Below are 26,227 nucleotides of genomic sequence, written 5' to 3' on the forward strand. Positions count from 1 at the left end.
GAACAAGATCCCAAAATGCATACTGAAAATTTAAGTATCAACTTCTCAAATATGAAATACCAGTATCAACAATTGACACGGCCCCAGCGCCTCTCCTCATCCGTACACTCTGGCCCAGATAGGAGAATATCAAGGTAAAACTGATAACCGCTGTGGTTCATAGTTATGAGGCTGACACTCCGGGACTCGTGGGTTCAAATCCCGTACCATGCGTAATTTTTTCATTTAATTATCTCTCCTATGACCAGACACATCACATGTACACACAAATCACAATTAACTTAATTTTATATTGCAAGTATAAAACAAAATCTTTAGATTATTCAAATCAGTTTTAATAATTTAAAATAAAAAATAATGTATGTATAAATAATATTGTAAATGATATAAATAATTACTATAATGTAAAAATGTAAAAATATTATGTTATCTATTAAACTTTAATAAATTATTTTTGTTAAAAATCACTAAAAAATATAATATCAAAATAAAATAAAATTACTTATTGTTGGCAACAATCAAATTCTTCACTTACAGAACAAAATATACGGATACAAAACAAACGACCGTTAATATTCAATTATAATAATTGTATGAAATGGTGACAAAAAGAATATACAAAAATAAACTAACTAATAGCATCCATACTCCATGGGTTTTCAGTGTTAAAGGAATCGACAATACTGGACCATTTGCTTGAAAACAATGCCAACTAATAACTATAAATGGAATTAAATTTTATTCTGCAGGAAAAACAAACAATGTTGGCCAAGATTAAACATTTTAGTCCAATAGATTGTTTTTATTACGTTTTCCGCCCAATACACGACAGGCTACTGATGCTTTCATTTTTAAAGTTTGCAATCGTTTCATGAAACCTTCGGCTTCACTAGTAGCTGCAGACTCTGATTTTTGTGACATTGTTGACTTAAAATTGACATCGACTCCTAAATAATAGAAACTGAGATACACTCGTGCAAAGATTTGAATTGTACATCACAAGTATTCAAAAGATTAAGTTAAGTACTATACCATCTTTTAAATTATTTTCGATTGCTGATAGTCGACGGTGAATACAATCTTGAAAATATTTTGTCGTCTTAGAAATATGTGGCTCAATGTCTATATCTGGATACTTTATTTTGAATTTGTATAACTGTTGTACGGCCTGTCAAACAAACAAGAATTTTTTTTTCATTTGTAGAATTCGGAATAAAGTACCCAAAAATAATGATCATTGTATAATATACAATGTAAACTATAAAAAAAAAATTATTTTTTTTTTTAATATTATTATTAATTAATAATCCTTTAATTTTCTATTCTAACTGAGATGATTTCATTTCAAAAATACAACTAAATTTCAATAACTTACTTGGTCCATCATTTCGTGTTGCCCTATCAGTTTGAATATATCGTCTAGTTCATCATGTGGTGTACTGTATTTACTATTATTTCTTTCTGATGTATTATTCAAATGCTAATTAAATGTGTCAAACTGTAATTATTATGATTATTATTATTAGTAATTTATCATTTTTACCCTTAATGTCTTGAGTACGTAATCAACTATTATAGAATCTTTAGGCAATTTTAAATTGGCCAAACTCTTCAATACTTTATCGCTGCGTACTTTCACCATTGTATATAAAACAGTTTTACATGTTCTCATTGGAATATCACATGATTGTTTTTTCCAATATCTTAAATCAATTTCCTAATTTAAATAAACAGAAGTTCAGGTATTGAAATATGGCATTACACATTCTCAATGACATAGTAAATTGTATAAATTACTTCTAAGAATTTGTGTAAACGTTCAAGCACTAGCTCATAACATAAGTCATCATCCCACCTTTCAAAATCTTTTGTACATTTCCATACACATTTCATTACCAAATCTTTAAAATGAGCTGTTGAGTTTTGAGGATTTTTGACCGTATCATGAAGTATGGTCAAAATAGCACTGTGAATTTATAATATATTATGCAATTAATTTAACACAATTTTTCCAAATAATTATTTTCATATAAGATTCTTACCATATGACTGTTGTATGAGCACACTGATCAAGAATTTTCATAATAAGACTGTTCACACATCGCCAATACATTTTAGTATCTGGCCTATTCTCTAGTTCCTTCATAGATAGAAGATGCAATAGTTTTAATAGTAAATCATGTACAATTTGTTCAGTTAATATTAACATGAATTCTTCGTATTTACACAACTAAAAAGAAAATAAGAGAAATATAATTATAAAATTCTTAAAAGTAATATAATTTAATTAGTTTGGAAATTAATTAACAATTTATCTGTTAAACCAATCATTAGATTTGAGAAATGCTAGTAGTAAAAGAATTTTTCTTGCATAGCAAATGTATGATTTTTATTATACTGTAAACCTAGCTTTAAATATTTTTAACAGATAATTCAGATCCTTCAACTATGAACTGGTGGTTATTTCTGAAAATATTCACTTTAAACGGGTATTATGTTTTTACACTCTCTTTTACTGTATTATTAATATATTAACCTAAGATTTTTTTTTATGTAATTACCAAAGAAATAACTAGATGTTTGTATAAGAGAAATAGTGATAAAAATTTATCAATTTTACATGGTCCTAATCTACAATATTCTCAACCTATTTTAATTAATATTGTTTATTTTGAATATTAAATAAAAAACAAAACAATAATTTATGTTTATAATAATCATATATAAATAATTTTTCTATACTTCTTTTAAAGTTTAGTAAATCATGCTGTATATGATATTTTTACCTTTTTACTTTATACTTAAACTAATTAATTATATATTATTAATTTTTTTTTCTTTGTAGAGAGGTTGGAATATTTAAATTATAATATCCAAAAATCTATAACTGCTAGATAATATAATGTTAATTAGTACTTACATTCAAACATAAATGAAATATCTGCTTATATTCGATAATGTTAGTATGTTCAGATAATACATCTAACTGTCTAATGATGCCATGAAATAGTGACAAAACTTTTCCATCTTTTAAAAGCTTTGATCTTGTCTGCATAAAATAAATGTGTTGATAATTAATAACAAATACATTAAAATATTAAACATAATGCTTACATTAGGTATTATTAACATTTTATCGAGCTTTGTTAACGCAACTTTTGATACTTCTAAATCCATTGATGTCACTTGATTTATTAATTGCATAATAGGATCACTTGAGGCTAGTGGATTTTTGGATTTTATAACAGTTGCAGTACTATATGGATTCACACTTGAACATGGTTTTGACGATGAAAACCCATCAGGAAATAGACATCTAAACATGAAATATTCATTTACCTAAATTTAATGTTATAAAATATTTAAACACATACTGAGATTTATCTTGTAATATTTTTCCAAAGTTAATTTCATTGTCATCAAAAGTCCAGTTATATGGTTTTAATACTAATTGTGGTGTTTCAATCACTTCTGAATCCAATTCCTGGAGAAATTTTTCGTCTAAAGCAAAACGAGTTCGGGTAACCCTAGTTTCATGAGTGATATCATTGTTAGATGTTCTAAAATAAGAATAAATTTATTAAATTTCAATACAAGATTCCACAGATTGTTCTTTTATAGAAATGTAATAATATTTAAAATACATAAGCACAATTTTTGATGTTAGAATAAAGACAAGATTAAATAGGTATTTCAACAAAAAATAAAGATTTTAGTTAATTTATTGTAGTTAAATAATTGTACTCATAAGGACCTGAAATTTTTACATGCCTATATTATTATATTTTATACACATAATTATATTTAAAAAATATTTTTAAGCTATTCAAACTATTTTACGGTAAGTTCATATTGGCTCATAAATTAATAACACTAAGATTAATGAAAATATATACATATTATTATACTAATTAAATAATAATATAATACATTTAATATTCTCAATAAAAATGTAATTTATACTGACTTTCTATGCTCAAAATTATTTTGATTCTAAAAATTTATAAAAATATAGAGAAGCAATAAATCATGCTGAAATATTTAAATATTGTTATCACCTGAATTCTATTTCTGATGTGGGAGAATATTCTACAGAAGAAGGAAGAATCTCTGATGTGCATGAAAAAGAATTTTCAGAATTAGTAGGTGAATTCTTATCATTTCTTTGACGATTTCGTTCGTGATTGGATTCTTGTGAATTATTAAGTACAGCATTATTTTCTTCGTAGTCTGAGGTACCATCAATATTATCATTTTCTGTGTCAGATACATGTTGAACAGGAGGTATAACAACTTTCATAGTTGGCTGAATGGTGGCAACAGGTACGACTCGATTCTTTGAAGCTCTTTTTAATCGTTCCCTCAAAAGACCCATATCTTTTTCGGAAATCTGTCAAAAAAGTAACAATGTATTTACATATTCCCTCAAATATTAATATTTAATATGTAAATCAGATAAATATAAATTAATAATAAAATACATTTTTACATACATGACCAACAAAATTGTAAATAGCTTCTCCATGCAAAAAGAATGCAGCAACAAAACAATTGAGAGCTGCAGTACGGACAGAATTATCCCTATCTCCAATGCTTTTAGCAATTTCTTTGCAAGCCACTGGAATATTAGGTTGAAAAATTGAAGTACCATAATCTTCTACCATAGATGTTAGATGTTCCAAACATTCTACAATATGTAGATAAGATATTTCCAAATTATAATTTCTTTATATTTATAACGAAATAATACATAAATACCTATTGAGTTAAAATATTTTTGTAGAAGTTTAAATACATTATGTAATATAGTATACCATGTAGAATCAAATTTGATTTTTTTTTTTTATTCCTTAGAAATGAGTATTAATCAAGAATAAATAAAAGTAAATAAAAAAAAAATACCAACATTACTTTAAATTGATGTTCGACTTAATATCTTTTTTAGAAGTACTCCATTTAATAATACAATTTTAGTTCAAGAAACATGTAATTATATAAAAAATAAAAATATTAATAAATAAGATTTACCCAAACGCTGTCTTGAGTTTTTTGATTTTATTCCTTCCATAATATATTGGAATATTTTTGAATTTGGATATACAAATGCAATTTGTTTTAATATAGCTCGGACAGTATTTCTTACAATGTCTTTTGAATCACCCAACTGTATTATAAATAAAAGAAATATATTGTAAAATACAATGTTCTATTATTGGATACTGATTTCACTCACTTTTTTTATTAAATATGGCACAAAACTAGATGCTTCAGTATCATGAAGAACATATTTTTTGGATATAAGAATATTAAATATGTGTTGTAAATATTCAAGACCTTTTAAAAGTACAGATGGATTAGTATCAAAGAACCTTAAGGTTATCCATTTCAATATTAAGTCAAGATTACTAATTAATGGTAAATAGTTATCATCAGCTGTATTAACATCCTATTATGAAAATTATAAATTAATTTAGTATCCAACAGTTATGTAGGTAATTCAAATAAAATCACAATTTAGTTTTATAATACCTCTGAAAGAGACTCAATTGCTTTGAGATGATATCTAAAATCTGAATGAAACATATTTGTAATTAACACCTTGTTAATACCTGCCGTTAACATTTGTTCTCGAAGTTGTTCAACAAATTCTTCTCGTGGAGTAATAAAATTCCATTTTAAAGCCTATAATATATCAAAAAAATTAAAAATGTCAATATTCTAGTTTCTAACACCTAACATATAATATCAACCTAGTTATTTTTATTGTTATTATTAAAATTTATATTTATACCTAATCTATAGAACTTAGTACAATAATTAATTACCATAACAAAGAACTGAAAATTAACATACTCCATGAATACTATACAATGTTTAGTCATAAAATTCATAAATCACAATATTTCACTGTAAACTTAAACAAATACATACTTTTAATTTATGTTCATCAATATCACGTTGATGTTTTAAGTTGTTATGTTGAAACAAGGATTTATTATCTACTTCTTCTTTCTTTTTTCCAGTTGTCACATGTGCACGGGAAATTATATTTTCCTTTATTGAACAAAAAAAAAATGTAATAATAAATAAATATAAGGACTAGAATTTCAGCAGGTGTGTTTAAGTTAATATACTCGGTATATGACCAGGCCAGAGAAATAATGACATTTCCATTTATCTGATTTAGAAACAGGACAATAAAATTTAAAACCAACTATTCATTATTGTTATAAAAATATTTATCATATAATCTGTACAGTAGTAATATACGATACAGACAAAAAACTAGATAATTAATAATTACTAATGTTTAAACTAATACCTTATTTGCTTTAGCTACAGATTTAGGTACAGGTTTTTTTGAACCTTTTGATTTAACCAAAGTATTTGTAGAAGCACAAGATTTTACAACTTTAGGCTTTTCAATAGGTAAATTTGGTCTTTCATTGTCCAATTTCTCTCTGCACAACTTGACTGACATAGGCTGCCAAAATAATTTATATTATTTTTAATTTAAATTGTATATTATTAATTATAAATTATACCTTTAATTTTTCACAAGCACCATACATAGAAGCATAACCTAAATGCATCATAAACCCTAGAACAGCCTTTTCAGATGCACTACGAATACTAGCACTCTTATCTTCAAAACTTGAGTACAAAACTGGAAGTAAACATTTCAACTCATCAGCTGGAATTGTCTTTGTAGAAACTATATGAAAATAATAAAAATTTAACAAATATAAGCGTTGAGTAATAGTTAAAATCATACTAATAGGCAATTTTTCTGCAAGCCAAGTCCATAGTTCTGATCGTAGTGTTACTGAATTATTTTTAAAGGCATCCAAGAGTATATCACTTCCAAAAAATTCTCGATAACCACATACATCTCCAATAGTATTCATACATTGACGAGCACTTTGATATTTGAATACCTAAAAAAGTTTATGCATTAATTTAAGTATATTTCCAACTGAACTTTCAATAACATAATTTATCATACTATATACTACATACTGACCTTTGAATCACCTAGTGCATTTAATATGCCAGGTAAATAACCTTTTATATATACTTTAAAAGATGATCCCATGGCTATAGCTATTAATTCCACTAAATTAATGGCATTAGCACAAAGACGAGCATTTGAATCACTTATCCTAGTTAGTAGTTGGTAATTAAACAATCAATTAATAATAATTGTTACTGTTTTAAAGTACGTAAATAAAAAATGTATACCTATCTTGCAAAGCTTCCCTTACTTCACCCAATTTATTAGTTATGAATTTAGCTTCAGTAACTATGTTCTTCAATTTGATTAAAGCATTAGAACGAACCTATTCATAAATTAATTTAACAAAATCAAAATTGTATTTTGTATTTTAAAATACATATTTAAAGACTTTATTTACTTTCCAATCTCTATCTGAAAATTCATTTATCAGAGTATCAGTTATTAGAGGTGTTATGTCTACTCTAGGAACAAAATCTCGTACGTTAACTTCATTATCAGGCATTTCATCATCACTTGATGATTCAGTAGATCCTTTAACTATTTTTCCACGTATTGGTTTTGGAGGAACTTCATCTTGTCGCTTTTAAACAACATTAATATAAGTATAATAATGTAAGTCATAAGTATTGTAAAAAATGTATTATACCTTTTCAAATTCTGCTTTTATTTGTTGCAATAAAGTGGGCTTTTCATTTTCAAAAAACAAACATAGTTGAGGTCCCACATATAGATACATAACACCCAAAAGAGAAATAACAGCCACCCTTACTTGAGGATTAGAAGCTATAATGCCTTTTTTTACATACTCTATTACATATTTAGGTGAAATGCAGCTATAATGTAAATAAATAAATAAAATATAAATACAATTTACATTGGTTGTCAACAACTATAAAATTAGATACCAAATAGTTAACTTACTCAAATCCAAACTCTAAGATTGCACCTGAAAGCCAGTTGAGGGCATCAATCTGAACTTTTGGATTTTTTTGAACAGAAAATGCATATTTTAATACAATATTAGAAACCAAATCCAGTCTAGTTGCATCAGCAATAACCGTCAATAATTCACTAGCTAAGTTACCATTTTTGGTATCACCCAATAGTGAAGAAACATCTTGTACGCAATATTCCATATTACTACTAAAAACATTTAATTATAAATAAGAAAACTCTAAACTGGATGATTTAAACCATTCTACAACACAAAAATACCTAGTTATAGAAAACTTTTCAATAACTTTTTTCAAACATTCAAGTCTCAACTTTTGAATTTGTACATTATTGTCCTTAATACCTGGTTTCTTAACCAACAATTTTATTAATACTTGACTGCTAATTGTTGATGTCTCTAATTCGTCAATTATCTGTAGCAATTATAAATAACTGTGAATACACTATAAAATAACACTAAACTTTAACACATACTTGAGAAAATTCTTGAACCTTAGACAAACGAGTTTTCCAATTTGAATCAACCATACCACTTAAAATCTCAGGAGACAAGAATGTTAAAGCTAAGTTTTCCAACTCATCATCGCTGATTTCTTTTTCACTATCAATTGGAAGATGACCATTAGATGATAATGTTTTACAAACACCTAACAATTCACAAATTATATGTAATATTAAAACACTGATGTATTGCAGATAAGGTAGTAAAAATGTACCAGGAGGGTTTTTGGCTTTACCACTTTTTGCAATTTTCATATTTGTAGCTGCAGCATTTTTTTTTAAAGTATTACTTTTATTAGTTGTCCCAATTGCTTTTTTTTCTACATTATTGGTTGAAACACAATTAGATTTTGAAAAGGATTCTTTAACGGAAGTCGATTCCTTTGCTATAATAATAGCCTTGTCTGCTGCTTCTTTTATCTAAAAAAAATTTTCAAATTAAACATAATAATCATATATTTATTAGATATTGTCATATAAAAACTATTTGAATACTTTGGAAAGTTTTATAGCATCTACATTGGTCAAGAAAGAAACAATATTTTTTTCTGATACAACTTTCCACGCAGTACCAAGAGCTTCAGCAGAATTATCTCGAACAATTGGATCTATACAATAAAAAACAATACCAATTAATATTTAATTTAAAGTTTTTATCGAGGCTACTTGATGATACTTGTGAATTGTGGTACACATAAGAGTTATTTTGACTACTTTAGTAAAAAAAATAAAGTATCAAGACTACCATTAATTACTATCAATTAAATTAATATTTATTATTCATAATAATTTCCACAAAAATAACACTGAATCTACATGTGTTAGATCGATCTCACAAATGTACATTATGGTAAATTTACATTCTGCAGAACACATTTTTTGTTATTATCTTTAATATTACAGTAAATTAAACTATAATCAAATGTAAAGGTAAGAAATAAGAATATTATTTAAGTATATCATATATTAATCAACCATACATATAAGTTGAAAACACAAAATTGATTCTCGTCAAAACACATTATTGCTATGTTGCACGATTATAAAAGTAAAATTGAGACCATGGTCATCTTAATAGATATTTTAAATGTTTTATATTAAATTAATTCAAATCAAAAAAAATTTAAAAAAAATACACATGAATCATTTCAAATTTCAAATTCATTATATTATTAATAGAATTAAATAATAATTTACCTGATTCATTCAATGTTTTAATTAATGCTGTAATAAAAATTTTCAATAATTTTTTATTTAAAATGGTAGGTGTACATTTTGTGAAACATCGAGTTAAAAATGAAATTGATTCAGCCTTTACTGATGGATTTTTATTGTCTATTGCTGCTAAAATATCTTCATGAATAGATTCAAGTGTCATCTGAAATAAGGATTGGTTATTTTATTAATATTAATCTAATGATGGCAGTTATAAAATATTTTAAAAGCTTGAATTACGCTTAAATATATTGCATCCACAGCATCTCTTAGTGGCAGTACAATATTTTGTTTTTTTTCCTTAAATTTCTCTAACAATGATGGCATACAAGCAGAAGCATAAGTTTCAAATTGTTTTTTTAATCCATTAGCTAACAAAGCCATACATTTGGCAGCAATTCCAACTATTACAACATTTGAATCTTTTGTAATTATCTTAAAAAGAAAAATAACAGTTAAATTTAATTTGATTAAGAGTATTCAAATTTCAAATACTTAATATATTATGATTTTGTTTTTTAAAAAATACATTAAGCAAGGATTTAGAATAAAAAATATATATAATTCCTTACTTTCTTTAAAGCTCTCACTAAATCTCCATAATCCCCACTTTCTATTTTTAGAGCTTTGGATAATATTCCTTCTAGCATATCTATTGCTTCTTTGCGTTCTTGCCATTTTTTTGCTTCAAGCTTTTCATAAAAATCTTTATTAAGCTGGCAAAGTATATTTACTGGTTCAATAGTTTCTTCTACATCATCAACTTCATAAGTATCTTCATCTAATACCACACCTTCTTATTATTAAGTATTTAATGTTTTATACATTAAATTTACAAGCAACTATTTATTAATTATAAAATTTACCTTCATTAGCAGCCTCCTCTTCAACTATTTTAGCAGCTTGCATTTGTTGTGAACGTAAGAACCGTGTCGGCTGTGGCTTATCACCGCTTACTTTTTCAAATTCATTCTCCAATTCTTGAATCTAATTTAAATGTTAATTATCTTAATTAATCATTTAACATTTTAACAGACAGCTAGGTATTCATACTTGTAAAGGCTTTAGATTTGATAAACAAGCTTTAACCGGTGTAGGCCCAATCCAAGAATAAATTTCAATTGTTAACAATTTTGCTTCATCTCTAACACTTTTATCTCTGTCTTCAAGTATTAACTGTAATTTTTTCAGTAATGGTTTGATATTTATAACTTTTGATCCATATTGTCTATAGTAGGTAAATACAAAAACAAAAGAAATTTAATAATGAATCTTGAAATAATTGAATACACAAAAAATTTAATTTTAATTTTATCACTGAATATTTAATAAATAAAATATCTTTTAACAAATTAAAATTAACTTTAATTTTAATTTTAAAAAGTTTTATAATTTAAAAATTATTAATATAGTTTTAGTTATAAAAATTTTAAAAAATTTAATTTTTCAAACTTTTTTCAACATTTTTATTATAGTAATATATAGGTAGATATTTACTTAATGGCTTGAGTGGCAGCTTTAATACAAGTTGAAACAATTTTAGGAAATTTATGGTCTAGTCCTTTAACTAGTTCTTCTATTACTACATCTTGTTTCTCAATCTCAATAAACATCAATGTTATTTGTATAGCTATATCTTTAGTTTTTAATTTTGGTGCACCATAACATTTTGTTATCAATCCAGTCATGACATCTCCAGCCGCCCTGTTAGTAAATATATGAGCAACATAATTAGTAATATTTAAAATTAAAATTAGATACACCCAACTAACCGCCCAGCAGTAGCACATTTTTCCACAAATGCCAATGTGGCTTCAAGACCTTTTTCTTGTGCAATTGCATTGCTGTCAATAACAAACTTCTTAACAATTTCGGTAAATTTGTTCCATTCGTGATCTTTTTCATCCAATTGTCCAAACAATTTAATAGCTTCTTCATAACCACTTATTCTGGCTTTCCATAACTAAAAAATAAAATATGGGTAGGTTACAGGTAAGTATACATTAGTATAATAAGATTAAAACAGTTAATAAAAATATAAATAGATATTCAATTAGTAGGTATTGACAGTGAAATTTTAAATTGTATTTTGGTTATAATATAAAATACCAACAACATAAGTTATTAATATGCTAAGATAAGTAAATAAAGCAAACTCATTAGTTTCAATTTTTTAGAATAATTAATTATTATACTGTAAATACACTAGAAAACTTATAGGTACTATATAAACTTATAATTTATTTAATAAAAATAAAGTAAAATATTACTTTATGTACGCATAGTTCCTCAATAGGCAACTTTGAATATGAATTATCTTCTTCTGGAGCAGTCATTTGTTCATTTGAGTAAGAACAGTCAATAATAAGTATGGATTTAAGATTTTAAGCTGATAATTTTTTTTAATTTATTAATTAATAAACTGAATCAATATTTTAAAAAGTATTATTTTACGGTTTCAATAATATTATTAATAATGTAAAATCACTAAATTCCCAGACCTCACGCAAAATTTAACAAAAATATCTTAAATTATACAACTTCTATAACTTCAATTATGTACAATTATGATTATCGATTATTGATACATATGATTAGCTTGATTTTTTTAAAAAATAATTTCTATAAAATAAATGGTATTAAGATACAACTTTAAAATAAATTATTAAACATAGGTATACTAATACAATCACAAAATCAATCGTCGGTTACGGGATTAAAAGGAAACTAAGTATGTACGCAATATTGCAATGAAGAGACGAAATGTAATTTAATAATAGTTGATAGTTTGATACCAAATAAGTAATCAAATGGAACTCACGATAACGACAATAATTCCCAATCGAGATCTAAAATTATAAACTTCATCAAATTCATTGAACACAATATTTTGTTAAATTAATTTATTAACCAAACGATTTTTGACTTTTTTTAACTACAATAAGAAAAACTCATAAGGAACCTTGTATTAAATTTAATTTTCAAGTTTTTTTGGACAATCAACATTTTTTTATCGACACTTCAATCTCAGAAAAATCGAAAATTTCAGTTGCCTATAAATAGCTCAAAAAATGTCAAAATATTTTGAAAATTTAACTATAATATATAAATAACACTATTTTTTTTTCTAATAAACATTTGGTGAAAATTTGAAGTATTTACAGTGATTAGTTTTTGAGTTACAACTTACAAAGTTACAACCATATAAAAAAAAATTGATTTGGTAGAAAACCGATTTTGCGTAAAATTTCCCGTCTTTCCGTCACTTTTTTTTTTGTTTTTCTCGATTTTTTTGAAAACTGTTGTAAAATATTAACTTTTGACCTCTATAATGCACCAAAGATATTCACTTTGCCATCGGAAACCAACCCTGAAGTTTGAAATTGAAGCATTATTTCGACAAGTTATGCTGTACAGTGTACACAGACACAAAAAAATAAAAAATACAAAACAAAAACATCATTGTAAAATCAATACATTCATCACTTAGTTTAGATTCAAAAAAAAAGCATATTCTTTAAAATCTGAGCCCTACTTATAACATATTATACCTATTACCTACGCTAAAATAATTAAAACATCTATGTAAGTAATATTCGAATGGCCCTTTGAGATTTGTTTACTTAAATGATGTAATGAAGTAGTACAATACCTACGTCATGTCTATAATCTATATTATAAATTATAATATTATTCAATAATACCAATAATACCTATTACGGAGATATCTTGAGACTTGAAAACAAATTTTAATTGATCGCCCGAGGAACATTTACGTGGGATATGAAAAAAATAGAAATATATTATAAATCAACCCGGATCGATGAAAAATGATTTTGTAAGTATATAATAGTATAGATGCATTTGCATTTTCCTTTGTAATTATTGTATTTCGCGAAAATCATACGGGTATTAATGGGTTTAAAAATCTGTTGTTTTTTTTTTTAGCCAACTCGTAAACAAAAATAAATCTCTGGCTTCGCCTTCAGACTCTGCAGACGTATATGATATTATTTAAAATAGGTACTACATTCGTACGACGTACAAAAGAAGTCTCGAAAAATGTTTGATTATTATTTATTGTTTGTTATATACAGGTAGTGGATACCTCTATACTTATCAAATCGTCTCTTTCCGAGTTCCGACCATTATTTATTATACTCACGGTACGATAATTTATCGCTATTTACGCAGGTAGGTAGTTATCATCATTAATATTTCTCGGTTACATCATAATTTGACTGTCCGCGAATGCCGCCGACACTATATATATAAATCAATTTGCGCGTACCGTAGATGGCGAATTTTTTTTACCATCCGCCGTCCGGTGACCGGTTATTATTACGCACCACCCGATAGGCTATATGATGTGCACATAATCAAGCACGTTGTGTGGCCTATACCCGTATATGTGAATGACAAAATACGTTGAACCGCACACGATAACAATATATTTTTGCAATAAAACACGATCGCGGAGGGTTGATACAGTGAAACTTTTATTTGACGAAGTCTCGTGGGGAACAAAAAAAATTCGTGTCGTATAATAGGAATTCGTTAAATAGAATGAAAGCATGATTGACGATGGAGGTCATAGTTCTCAAAAAAAAAAATTCGTTAAATGTGGGAAGGTTCGTTATATTATGCGGAAGTGTAATTGTTTCGTGTTCTTTTTATATTTTTGTAATTTGAACACTTTTAAGGAATTTATTATGCTCCCGTCTTATCGGTAAACCGAAGAGCCACAACTATTGAATTTTCAAATTCGACTGTCGGCGTTTAAGTCTAGGTTTAAAATTGTTTCTACTCGCTTATTAATATTAAATATACAGATTTGCAAGGCAAATACTGCTTAGTAGAATTGTAGTCGTATGTAGCCATGTAGGTATAATACCAATAAAATATAGGTGATAATCCGTAACAGCCAAACTACAATACCTAACACGACAATAACAAAATAATTAAATGGAAATTTTAACGGATTCATAAAAAATGCTTTTAATTAGATTTTAAGTAATCATTTAAATTAACTACCTATCTAGTAAGTACCTTATTATTATCTCTATAATTTTGTAGATATAAAATAAGTTATAAAAATTAAATCGTTCCTAATTTAAATACATAACTAAATTACAATCTCATTAGTCAATACTAATAAAAATAATTTAGTTACAGACTACAGTAACGAGTAATGTACGTTGCATGTTATTGTTGTATACTAATTACTAGGTAAGTACTGCAGTTTAAAATATGCTCAATACTTTAATGTGTTTCTTAGCACTTAAATTATATAATGTAAGTGACGCCGATTTAGTAAGGAGTTATAGTACCGGTTTTAGCATCATCTATATGAAATGCAAAAAAATTCGACTACCTAGTATATTATTTAATAATTTATATGTATGTGGCTTTAATCCGATAACAAAAAAAAAAACATAAATCATTTGGTTTAAAACGCGTACCTATAATGTACTAATGTGAATAATTTTAAAACAGTCATTTAATTCTAAATTAAAGAATGTCGCATACAATTTTTTTCTAAATAAAATATACCTATAAAATACAAAACATAATACTTATATCTATACATATCATGGAATGCCGTTATTCTCGTTTTTATAATACAAAATGCACCTATATTTTAATATGGACGGTACATTATTTTTCTAGGAAAAACTTAAAATTTATTGACCTAATAATATATTATTCTAATTATTAAGTGTATATGTAGTGTATATAATAGATATAAAATATTTGACACGTGTCTGTATATATTATATTAACATTAATTTAAATGATTAAAAATAAAAATAAACATTTAGTACGTATTCTTATTGGCACGTTTAATTATTAAAAACTATTAAATAGCTGTACAATTATAAATAATAATTATTTTTTAACATACCTAATTTAACTTTTACTTACTTAATTATCGATACGTTGTAGAATTCCAAACTATTTCATGTTCATGTATGCCAAAATTGAAAACAGTTGTTTTGACAAAACTTGTTAAAATATCTTATTTAACTAATACAGTCTTATTTTAATTTTAAAATTGAAAACAATTAAAAATGTATTATTTTTTTTTCTTTATTTTCTTAAAACATTCATAATTTTATAAGCCTCTAATTATCTTATATAAATCTGTATTACCAATATATTGATTCTTGGAAAAAATATTTTCCTTACTAAATAATAAACATATTATAATCATTTAATATTCATTAAAAAAAATGTTAGCATGCAACTTAATATTTATTTATTTTTTTATAATTTTATTTAATTTTAAAAGTTTTTTTATCAGTTACCTGAATTGAATAATTCAATAATTACTTGACAAAATATAATCTTATTTGATTCTAAACTATTTAAATTTCAAAAAGTTTAATCTCGGGTCTCTTTGCACAAGAATATAAACACGAATTTCAAAATTGCTTTATTTTCAAACCATTTTAATGTGAATTGAATTCAAACGAGTATCTTTTTTACAATATATTGACACATTTTTGGGTATAAGTAATTGTTATAGTAATTTGAAAAAAATAAATTTTATGATCAAACTTACAATAGTCTACGGCTATCTTGATCCAAATATTTATGATTTTGTTCCAGAACAATAAGTTATTAAATAAAAAAAAAAAAATGAAATAAATTCTATTATATTTTGTAAACCTATATTTTTACAATTGTCTGCAATGTTGAATCTGATTTCCCAATTTCAAACAAAAATCTTAGTTTATGATTATGATCATCACTTTTTATGTACCTATTATACCAACATGAAAATAAATTGTATAGATCGACTAAATATCATTGAACTCTGGAATTATGCCAAAAACGATTTGGTGTAAAATTTTCAAAGACCATATTATATTTCATGAAAAAATTGATGTTCCTATACTTTTGTAAATAAGTAGTTATCGCACAATTTTTCATGATTTTTACGTCATAAAAGTTTACTGTTCCTTTATAGTTTATTTATACGAGAATACATATGAATTTTCTATAATCATAAATCATCCAACTTTCACATGGCTCTGACGTCCGGAGACAAATTAATTAAAAGCACGTAAGTATGTCGCCTTGTTATAACGGGCCAACACTATATTAGGTTCTTCTAAATTAACAAGCCAAAATATGTATTATTTGCAACTATCTATTTTAGTATTAGAGTAGGTATTCTAAATATTGATTATGTAGCAACAAGTGTCTAAAAAATAATAACTATTTGTACTACAGTTAATAATAATAGGAAATAATATGTAAATTAATTAACTATTTAGTAAATAATTTTTACCACATTATTGTACTTACAATGTTTATATTGAAATAGAATAGATTATTACATATCTATACAATTATTTCAGTAATCAACTTAAGTTATAGTAAAAATAAAGAAAATACAACTTCATTGTCATTGGAGCACGAATCCAACTGCAATTCGAATATAACGGTTTCCATGATAAACCATCTAACCATTGTCCATATAATAATCTTATTTACATGCAACTAATTTTATTTATTTATTTTTTTTTTTGTACATAGTTAGATAAATCACAAGGTACCTATTAACTTAATATTACCTATGCATTTTATAAATATGTTTACAATTGACAAAAAAAATCAATTTATTAGTAGACATTTTTTAAGTTTTTATTTTTTTCCGATGGCTCAGCCTCGATAGACCCATATTTTATTTGGTGTTTTGAAAATATGTTAATATTAAATCGATTTAAATAAATTGTTATACAAGTGTGGATTGTGGATTAAGATAAAAATGATATTTGGAAAGTGCATTATTTTTCTTTAAATTTACTCGACTGGATTAAAACCACCGAGGTGTCAGCGTGTTTCATAATAATATCTGTTTTGAATTCATGTTCAATCGATTCAGTTATAATTCTTTTTCCGAGTCCTAACACTTAAAATAAATTATATACCTATGAGTATCAGTGTATCACTTATACTTAATAACATATTATTAATAATAATTATATGGTATAACTCTACAGACTTAAACACATAAAACTACTCATTTGTTATCAGCTATACATTGAAAACCGCAAAATCGATCATTTGGAATCCGGTTTTAGTTTTATTCGATTTATAATTGCAGGTGTTTTAGTGTTTATAATATATGCTTATAAGTTATAAGTTATAAATGTTATGTGACTTGTAGACGCATAATTCGCGAAACACTAAATCTTGTTCTTCTAATCTTTTTCCCACACCTTAAGTAGGATTCCAAAAAATCTCAACAAACTGTATAAATTTAAAATTCCTAAATGTGTTAAGTCAAAATATAATCCTTTATGAAAAATTATAGGTATATTATACTCGTACATACAAAAGTAATATAATATGTATGTTGCGCCGGAATAGTTCTTACACGTTTTTTAGCAGTGGACTACTCCGACTCGCATACCTAGTTTCGAAAGGGTGACCAGAAATGTTATATAATATGACGTGATATGTGTGAGTTATAATAACCAACAATTTGTTATTAATGAATGTTGCGCAAATGCGTTTTATAATAATAGGGGCTATATACAATCAAAGAATAATACAAACAATAATAAATAGTATACGGGCGCCCAAAAAGTAATAAAAAATAGAATAATGATTATATGAACAAATAATAATAATATTATGATCCGTTGATCAATACGTAAACAAATGATACGTGATAAATGATAATACAAATACTGATGATAATGGAAATTGATCGGAACTGGTACGAGCTGCAGTGTCGCCAACAGGAATCGACCGAAAACGGAAATCCCGCGCCGAGAGCTTTCGCGTTGACGTATACGGCGATATGCGCACTTCAAATAGTGTAAAGTACTATGGCACACGGTAGTCTCGACACGTATATGGCACTATCGGAATGGGCACTCACGCCACACGACCGACACGCAACGCAAATATATATAACGGCACCGTAAAACCGCCGAATCGCTGCGAATGCGAAAGGAGCCAAAACGTCGACACACGCGCAAGAGTGCAAAAGAATAGGCTAATAACGTTCTGAAAGAACGAATAACCAATACACTGGTAACGACACGTAGACGTACGAAATAGCGATCGACTGGTACGTGTCGGATAGTTTTCTCACGTGCACGCAAAAAAACGGTCGTTGCGTGTATTCACGTACACTAATGCGTAAAAACGGCCTAATCGGCGGATGCGAAATTGCTAACCCGAGAGCAACCCGTAGACTGGTAGGGCATGTGTGTGGTATTATGTCGCAAAGGTCAAAGCCATATCAGCGATTACGACGACGACAGTGACGAAGGTCGTCGAGGCCTTTGTCGTGATCTAGCTGGACTTTGACCCGGATAATCTCTCGGAGCGAGAATATGTGGCGCGAAGTATGCAGTTCAAACATCCTCCCCCCCATGGGAGGCTCAGGCTCCCATACGAATTGAACGGATTGAAGTGGTGTCTTGAGATGATGCATTGCCGGGGTGATACTATTTACCATTTTAGTTTACAAAGGTAACATGTTGAATAAAAAAAAATACAAAATACACAATTTAATAAAATACATAAAATAATAAAACAAATGACACATATGGTGTCCCAACGAAATTAGAAATGGAGTTAGAGTAGCTAATGACTAAATATTTAATAAATGGTAGCTCATTTTAAGACTATATAAAAAATTGAGATTCAGGAGCAACGTTTTGGGGGTAAGCATTCAACCAACGAGTAAACTAGTGGGGTTGTTAAGAGTCCAAGACGCTATTGGGTGGGTAACACTACTATTTTAGCAACCGGTCGAGTGATTTGGCCATGACATGTTAACAATCGCACAACACGTACGACGCCGTCGTTACCTGGTAGTACTTCGAGAATGCGCCCAAGGCGCCATGCCAACGGTGGAGACTGATTATCGATTATTACTACCATGTCATTGACCTTGACATTGGGTACTTCAGTAGCCCATTTAGATCTCCCTTGAAGTGAAGTCAGGTATTCGGTTGACCAACGTCGCCAGAATGCTTGATGGCATTGGTCGAGCAACTTCCAACGTTGAGTTAAGTTGACACGTGATTCGAATGATACTCGGGGAGGTACAGCTAACAGAGGCTGACCGATTAAGAAATGTCCAGGGGACAAGTATTCGAGGTCAGTTGGGTCCGTGGTTAGTGGGGTCAATGGTCTCGAATTAAGTACTGCCTCGACACGTGTGAGCAGGGTAGTAAACTCTTCATATGTAAGTACATGGGTACCCATGGTACGGATTAATAATCGTTTGGTCGACCGGACCGCAGCTTCCCATAGGCCGCCAAAATGTGGCGCACTCGGGGGGTTAAAATGCCATTGGCATGATGCGCGCGCTTGTGAAATCGCGCATTGACCGTCCGGACTGTTAATCAATAACTGTAATTGTTTATCCGCACCGATAAAGTTAGTGCCGCAGTCCGAAAAAATTTCAGACGGTAAGCCTCGTCGTGCGACGAACCTGTCAAAGGCGGCGAGGAATGCCTCCGTTGACAACTCTGTGACCACTTCTAAGTGAACGGCTTTCACAGAAAAACATATGAAGACGGCAATATAAACTTTATATACGCGAGATTTTCGTAGTCGCACTTCACGCATTTGGAGTGGACCAGCGTAGTCAACCCCTACTCTCGCGAACGGCCTACTTTGCTGGACTCGTGCGGCTGGTAAGTCTGCCATTATAGGTTGCGGCGGTTTAGCATCAAAACGCACGCAAATCGGACATGCGCGGGTGACAGAGTGTATAACAGATTTAATCGACACGATCCAGAATTCGCGCGATATAAGAGCCGTCATTATCCGCGGGCCAGCATGACACGAGATCTTGTGCCATCGGCGGCATAGTAGCATCGACAAATGTGACTGTTTCGCTAATAGCATGGGGTGTTTGGAACCGTAATTTAAGTTAGAATACCGCAGTCGTCCTCCGACGCGGATCACCCCAAATGGATCCAAAAACGGACGTAGTCTAGACAGGTGTTTCGATGATACACGTGTCGACGTCGATAGCTCGTGTGTTAATGTTTTATAGAAGCACTGTTGTGACATAATGACCAGTTTACGAATGGAATCGTCGAGTTCTATGCGCTGTAATGCCTTGACAGGTGCCCGAGAATGTTTCTTACAAGCTTTAAGAAAACGATAAATGTAGGCGACTACGCGAACCAGTCGGTCATATGACGAGAATTTGTCATACCATTCGGAGGGCAGTTCAGTACTGAGCACTAGGACTGCGGGACGCGTCTCAGGTAGATCGGGTATCGGGATCGAAGGTACAGTTACGTCCCAGGTAGCTGTGTCATCGTGTATGAACCGGGGACCTTGCCAGTATAGCGATAGAGTGGACAACACTGATGGCAGGACGCCGCGCGAAGCGCAATCTGCGGGGTTCTCCTCCGACCTTATATGGAGCCATCGACAGTCAGGCATTAAAGTAATGATTTGATGGACGCGATTGGAGACATATACTTTGAATGAGGTGTGCGGATTTTTCAACCATGATAACACGATGGCAGAATCACTCCATGCATACAAACCGACAATGTTTAGGTATGATTTAAGGGTTGTTTGAATCCGATTCATCCATCGAGATAGCAATAACGCGGCGTTCAGCTCCAACCTAGGAATCGATAAACTTTTAATTGGTGCCAGCTTCGTTTTAGTCCCGACGAGGAAAATGGACGAGTCAGAGTCATGGTCTAACATTTTTATGTATAAAACAGCAGCGTAACCGTGTTGGGAAGCATCACAAAATCCTAGCAACAGACACGGCGATCCACGACGGGAATTGAAATGACGAGGCACCTTCAGGTCGTTCAGTGATGGCAAGTCCGATACAAACGATTCCCAGTCCCGCGAAATGTCATGAGGAAGAGGGTCATCCCATGACACTTTCGCCGACCATGTGCGTTGCATTATGCATTTACCGTGAAAGGTTGCTGGTGCGAACAGTCCTAACGGATCGTAGATCCTCGCGATCATGGACAGCAATCCCCTTTTCGTACAGATGACCGGCCATAAATTGAGGCGAAGGGCGCACGAAAACGAATCGTCGGTCGGACGCCACTGAAGACCCAGTACCTTTATTCCGCTGTCATCGTCGGCGTCAAACGGATGTGGATAGCTCACACAATGGTCGACAGGCACGGCGTTTAAAACGTCGGGTTCGTTACTGGACCATTTTTTTAATTCTAGCCCTGCACGACTTAGAATTGAGATTAGGTCAGATTGTAGTTTCAGAACGTCGGTAGTGGAATCAGCGCCGGCACACACATCATCGACGTACGTCTGATTTAACAACGCGTCACGAACGTCGTCGTAATCAGTACAATCGTTAAGGGCGATTGCTTTAAGGACGCGAAGCGCTAAAAATGGGGCACAGTTTGTCCCGTATGTCACTGTGTCGAGCTCGTACTCGATAAGCTTTTCGAACGGAGACGACCGCCAAAACACGTGCTGAAGTGTACGGTACTCTGGTAGGACCAATATTTGGCGATACATCTTGCAGATGTCTGCCGTGAATACTCGTTTTGGCACACGAAAACGGGTCAATACATCGACGATGTCTTGTTGCAATTTGGGGCCCTGCAGCAAGCATTCGTTTAGTGACGGTCCTCGCGATCCTTTTGCGGACGCGTCAAAAACAACGCGGATTTTGTTATCACCATCTGCAGGTCGATATACGGCGTGGTGTGGTATAAAATATGTCCCGGGCGTTTTCGCCACCGACATATGACCCAATGTCAAGTATTCGGACATGAAATTGGAGTATAATTCTTGTAGTTTAGGGTCTTTAGATAGTCGTTTTTCGAGATTTTCGAAGCGCTTAATCGCGTGTTCACGGGAGCCTGGAAAAGTTAACGTAGACATGGCTGTGCGCGTCGGTAATGGCACGGAGAATCGTCCAGACGGCAGTCGCTTGTACTCCGCCACGAATACTTCCTCACATCGGCCATCCTCAGTGAACGAAGGCGGCGGCATCGCGGGTTCTTCAGCACGCCAAAACTTCTCAATCAGATTTTCAACTGAGACGGTTAGAGACACAGGGAGCGATGCGTGGCAGTCGACAGTAGTTTGGAGCACCGGCCCAATCAGAATCCATCCAAAGATGGAGCCGAACGCTGTGGGTAGATCGGCAGCTACAGTGACCTTCCGGCCGTCTACTATCTGCGCGAACAAGTCAGCGCCCAATAGCACATCAACGGGAGAAGCAATATTAAACGTCGGATCCGCAAGGGCCAAATTTGCGAATCGATCCTTGACGCTGGTATCTAAAGATCGACGCGGCATATTGGACGTGATCGCTGGCAGTACCCACGCCTTTGTTTTCAATTGTGGTTCTTCAGCGAACCGTGGTTGGATGACGCAATCGACCGTACCTCGGACATCAGCGACTGCTGTACCGGATAGGCCACTGATCGGTGCTGTCCAGTTTTTCAGCCGGAGTCCTAATCGGGCAGAACAGGACACAGTTATGGCACTTATTTGAGATGCGGAATCGACGATGGCCCGGACCGTTTGCCATGTGCCACAACGGTCACGAATGTGAACGAGAGCGGTGCCCAATAACACAGCTGCTGAATCGTCAGTTCTGGATGGCATTGATGCAGCATACAAGGACGCGTCACCGCTAGATGGGGCGCTATCTGACTGGCGACGTGTGGAAAACCCATGAAGTAGCGTATGGTGTTTCCTGGAACAAGTTTCACAGCGGAGTCTTGAGTGACATTTGTTGGCCCAATGATTGGTCGACAAGCACGTGTAGCACACACCGTTTTCACGCGCCCAGTTGTTGCGGTCCTCGACCGACAACGACGCGAACTTCCGACAGTCAGTAATGGTATGCTTTCCACGACAATTCGGACAGGAATCGTTCTTGGAGCTCGATGGCTTCGAAATAACTAACGATGTAGTAGTTGACTTGAACGGAACCCTCTTAACGAGCGCGCTGCTTTGTGATGTGGACTGTGGTCGATTATTGGACCTTTTCTGATGGTCTCCAGCTATCTCCAAGATCGCCACACGGGACTGTACGAAAGTGAGCAATTCAGTCACCGACGGAAACTCCGAAGGAGTGGACGACTCAAACAATTTGCGTGTAGATGCCGGGAGACACCGAAAGGCCATGGAAAACACTATGAATGATCCGAGGTCTTTGATCTTCAGTGCATTTAACAGCGCAATATTCTCGGAAAAGGTCGATACAAAATTATTGAGATCGGATAATGTCTCTTGCGACGACATCGGGGCGTTGAGCAATTTGTCGATCAACCCATTTGCGACTAGTCGCGGGCGATGAAAACGTGCTGATAACGTGGACCACGCGAGGTCGTAATTGTCAGCAGACACGGGTATATTGCGTATGGCATCAGCTGCGGGACCTTGCAGACATCCGATCAAATGTTGCATTTTATCAATTTTCGGTATGTCGGTCCTATCGCCAACGAGTGCGGAGAACCGATCGCGGAACGTCGGCCAGTAATTAAAATCACCATTGAACGACGGTAACGGGATTTCAGGTAATCTAGATGCTGACTTAAATGGTGGGTCGCTAGCTTGTTTTTGTTCACCTGGAATACCTTTAGCATTTTTGAAGTCATTGAAATTGCCCTGCATGGCGATTGCCGTAGTGGCATTGATAATAGAGAGCACTTCGGCTGGCAATTCGGCCGAATATTCGATTTCGGCGTTTATTTCCAGCAGACTGTCTAACACATCATTGTCCGCTGCTTCGAACTGTTTCCACAGATCATCCAGTGTCGAAGCCGCTACATGTAGTTCATCCATAAGATTAGGATCATCTTTAGCGCGTTTAGCGAGGCTGTTAATTGAACGAATTTTTTTGACGGCAATAGTGCGTTTAGTGTCAGCTCTAGTAATAAGACGTCTGACGCGTTTGATTTCCTTTTCTTCTGTTGTCTCGACCATGTTGACCGTTGTGTGAATGTGACGCGAAATCACTGGAAAAGATTTGCAATAATCGAACGAAGACAGAAATGTAATTACCTAAGGGATAAATTAAGCACCTATCACGAATCGGGTATAACCTGTAAAAGCTGAAAATGCGCGCTATGCCACTGTATATATTATATATATTAAATGATAATCCTATAGGATAATAATAAATAATATTTAGATTACCTAATGCACTAATAAATAATAATTAGATGAATAATAATTTAATATTACGAATGCGACATTAATATCGATCTAAATAAATTATTGAAAATCAAAATTATAGCTAAAATACTCGCTGAATTATGAATAGTATGGAGGGTCACTCGTTGATTGAATATACTCGAAACCAGAACGCTAATTGAATAATAAAAGAAAACCACGCTCTGCTACCAAAATGTTGCGCCGGAATAGTTCTTACACGTTTTTTAGCAGTGGACTACTCCGACTCGCATACCTAGTTTCGAAAGGGTGACCAGAAATGTTATATAATATGACGTGATATGTGTGAGTTATAATAACCAACAATTTGTTATTAATGAATGTTGCGCAAATGCGTTTTATAATAATAGGGGCTATATACAATCAAAGAATAATACAAACAATAATAAATAGTATACGGGCGCCCAAAAAGTAATAAAAAATAGAATAATGATTATATGAACAAATAATAATAATATTATGATCCGTTGATCAATACGTAAACAAATGATACGTGATAAATGATAATACAAATACTGATGATAATGGAAATTGATCGGAACTGGTACGAGCTGCAGTGTCGCCAACAGGAATCGACCGAAAACGGAAATCCCGCGCCGAGAGCTTTCGCGTTGACGTATACGGCGATATGCGCACTTCAAATAGTGTAAAGTACTATGGCACACGGTAGTCTCGACACGTATATGGCACTATCGGAATGGGCACTCACGCCACACGACCGACACGCAACGCAAATATATATAACGGCACCGTAAAACCGCCGAATCGCTGCGAATGCGAAAGGAGCCAAAACGTCGACACACGCGCAAGAGTGCAAAAGAATAGGCTAATAACGTTCTGAAAGAACGAATAACCAATACACTGGTAACGACACGTAGACGTACGAAATAGCGATCGACTGGTACGTGTCGGATAGTTTTCTCACGTGCACGCAAAAAAACGGTCGTTGCGTGTATTCACGTACACTAATGCGTAAAAACGGCCTAATCGGCGGATGCGAAATTGCTAACCCGAGAGCAACCCGTAGACTGGTAGGGCATGTGTGTGGTATTATGTCGCAAAGGTCAAAGCCATATCAGCGATTACGACGACGACAGTGACGAAGGTCGTCGAGGCCTTTGTCGTGATCTAGCTGGACTTTGACCCGGATAATCTCTCGGAGCGAGAATATGTGGCGCGAAGTATGCAGTTCAAACAATGTAACATTGTAACAATGTAACATACATAAGTATGCATGTTTTAATACTTAATGATAAGTAGTATAATAAAAGAGGAGAGGAAGATGCATTTAAAAATTAAAATTTTTAAAATCCCCTTTTTTGATTTTGTAAATGATTAAAATTAACCGACTATATT

The 26,227-nt window shown here is 31.7% G+C and overlaps 2 protein-coding genes across 7 annotated transcripts; both read right to left on the reverse strand.

Moving 5' to 3' along the window:
* Positions 1–250: 250 nt before the first annotated feature.
* LOC114127977 (protein mini spindles-like) lies at positions 251–12,360 on the reverse strand. Of its 6 annotated transcripts, none has more exons than XM_050198469.1 (36): positions 11,959–12,360; positions 11,461–11,651; positions 11,186–11,392; positions 10,742–10,916; positions 10,555–10,675; positions 10,261–10,481; positions 9,929–10,123; positions 9,671–9,851; positions 8,969–9,081; positions 8,710–8,893; positions 8,447–8,619; positions 8,234–8,385; positions 7,940–8,161; positions 7,665–7,851; positions 7,416–7,598; positions 7,243–7,340; positions 7,025–7,163; positions 6,776–6,938; positions 6,546–6,715; positions 6,323–6,484; positions 5,932–6,054; positions 5,530–5,682; positions 5,234–5,446; positions 5,029–5,164; positions 4,494–4,687; positions 4,059–4,390; positions 3,375–3,560; positions 3,115–3,316; positions 2,921–3,049; positions 2,043–2,230; positions 1,798–1,966; positions 1,544–1,717; positions 1,376–1,480; positions 1,033–1,168; positions 810–947; positions 251–719 (listed from the first exon to the last, which is right to left on the reverse strand). In XM_050198469.1, the coding sequence occupies exons 1-36, from the start codon at positions 12,022–12,024 to the stop codon at positions 577–579; spliced, it is 6,024 nt and encodes a 2,007-aa protein (XP_050054426.1). In that variant the 5' UTR covers positions 12,025–12,360; the 3' UTR covers positions 251–576. The 6 variants fall into 6 exon arrangements, with proteins under 6 accessions (XP_050054426.1, XP_050054424.1, XP_050054423.1 ...); XM_050198467.1 differs by having other exon boundaries at positions 7,940–8,158; positions 8,689–8,893; XM_050198466.1 differs by having other exon boundaries at positions 8,689–8,893.
* Positions 12,361–19,432: 7,072 nt separating this feature from the next.
* On the reverse strand, positions 19,433–24,622 carry LOC126555342 (uncharacterized). Its single transcript, XM_050210296.1, has one exon. The coding sequence runs from the start codon at positions 24,620–24,622 to the stop codon at positions 19,433–19,435; it is 5,190 nt and encodes a 1,729-aa protein (XP_050066253.1).
* Positions 24,623–26,227: the final 1,605 nt, after the last annotated feature.

The sequence above is a fragment of the Aphis gossypii genome, chromosome 1 (assembly GCF_020184175.1).
Source record: "Aphis gossypii isolate Hap1 chromosome 1, ASM2018417v2, whole genome shotgun sequence".
NCBI classification, from domain to species: Eukaryota; Metazoa; Arthropoda; class Insecta; order Hemiptera; family Aphididae; genus Aphis; species Aphis gossypii.

What these genes read in the sequence shown, in the direction of transcription:
- LOC114127977 (XM_050198466.1), bottom strand. Translation starts at nt 12,024, where the DNA reads ATGACTGCTCCAGAAGAAGATAATTCATATTCAAAGTTGCCTATTGAG. An exon ending in TAAAGCCAAAAACCCTCCTG is followed by an intron (nt 8,620 to 8,688) that starts GTACATTTTTAC and finishes GTGAATTGTTAG; the next exon opens with GTGTTTGTAAAACATTATCA. An exon ending in GTTTACACAAATTCTTAGAA is followed by an intron (nt 1,718 to 1,797) that starts GTAATTTATACA and finishes TATTTAAATTAG; the next exon opens with GAAATTGATTTAAGATATTG.
- LOC126555342 (XM_050210296.1), bottom strand. Translation starts at nt 24,622, where the DNA reads ATGGTCGAGACAACAGAAGAAAAGGAAATCAAACGCGTCAGACGTCTT.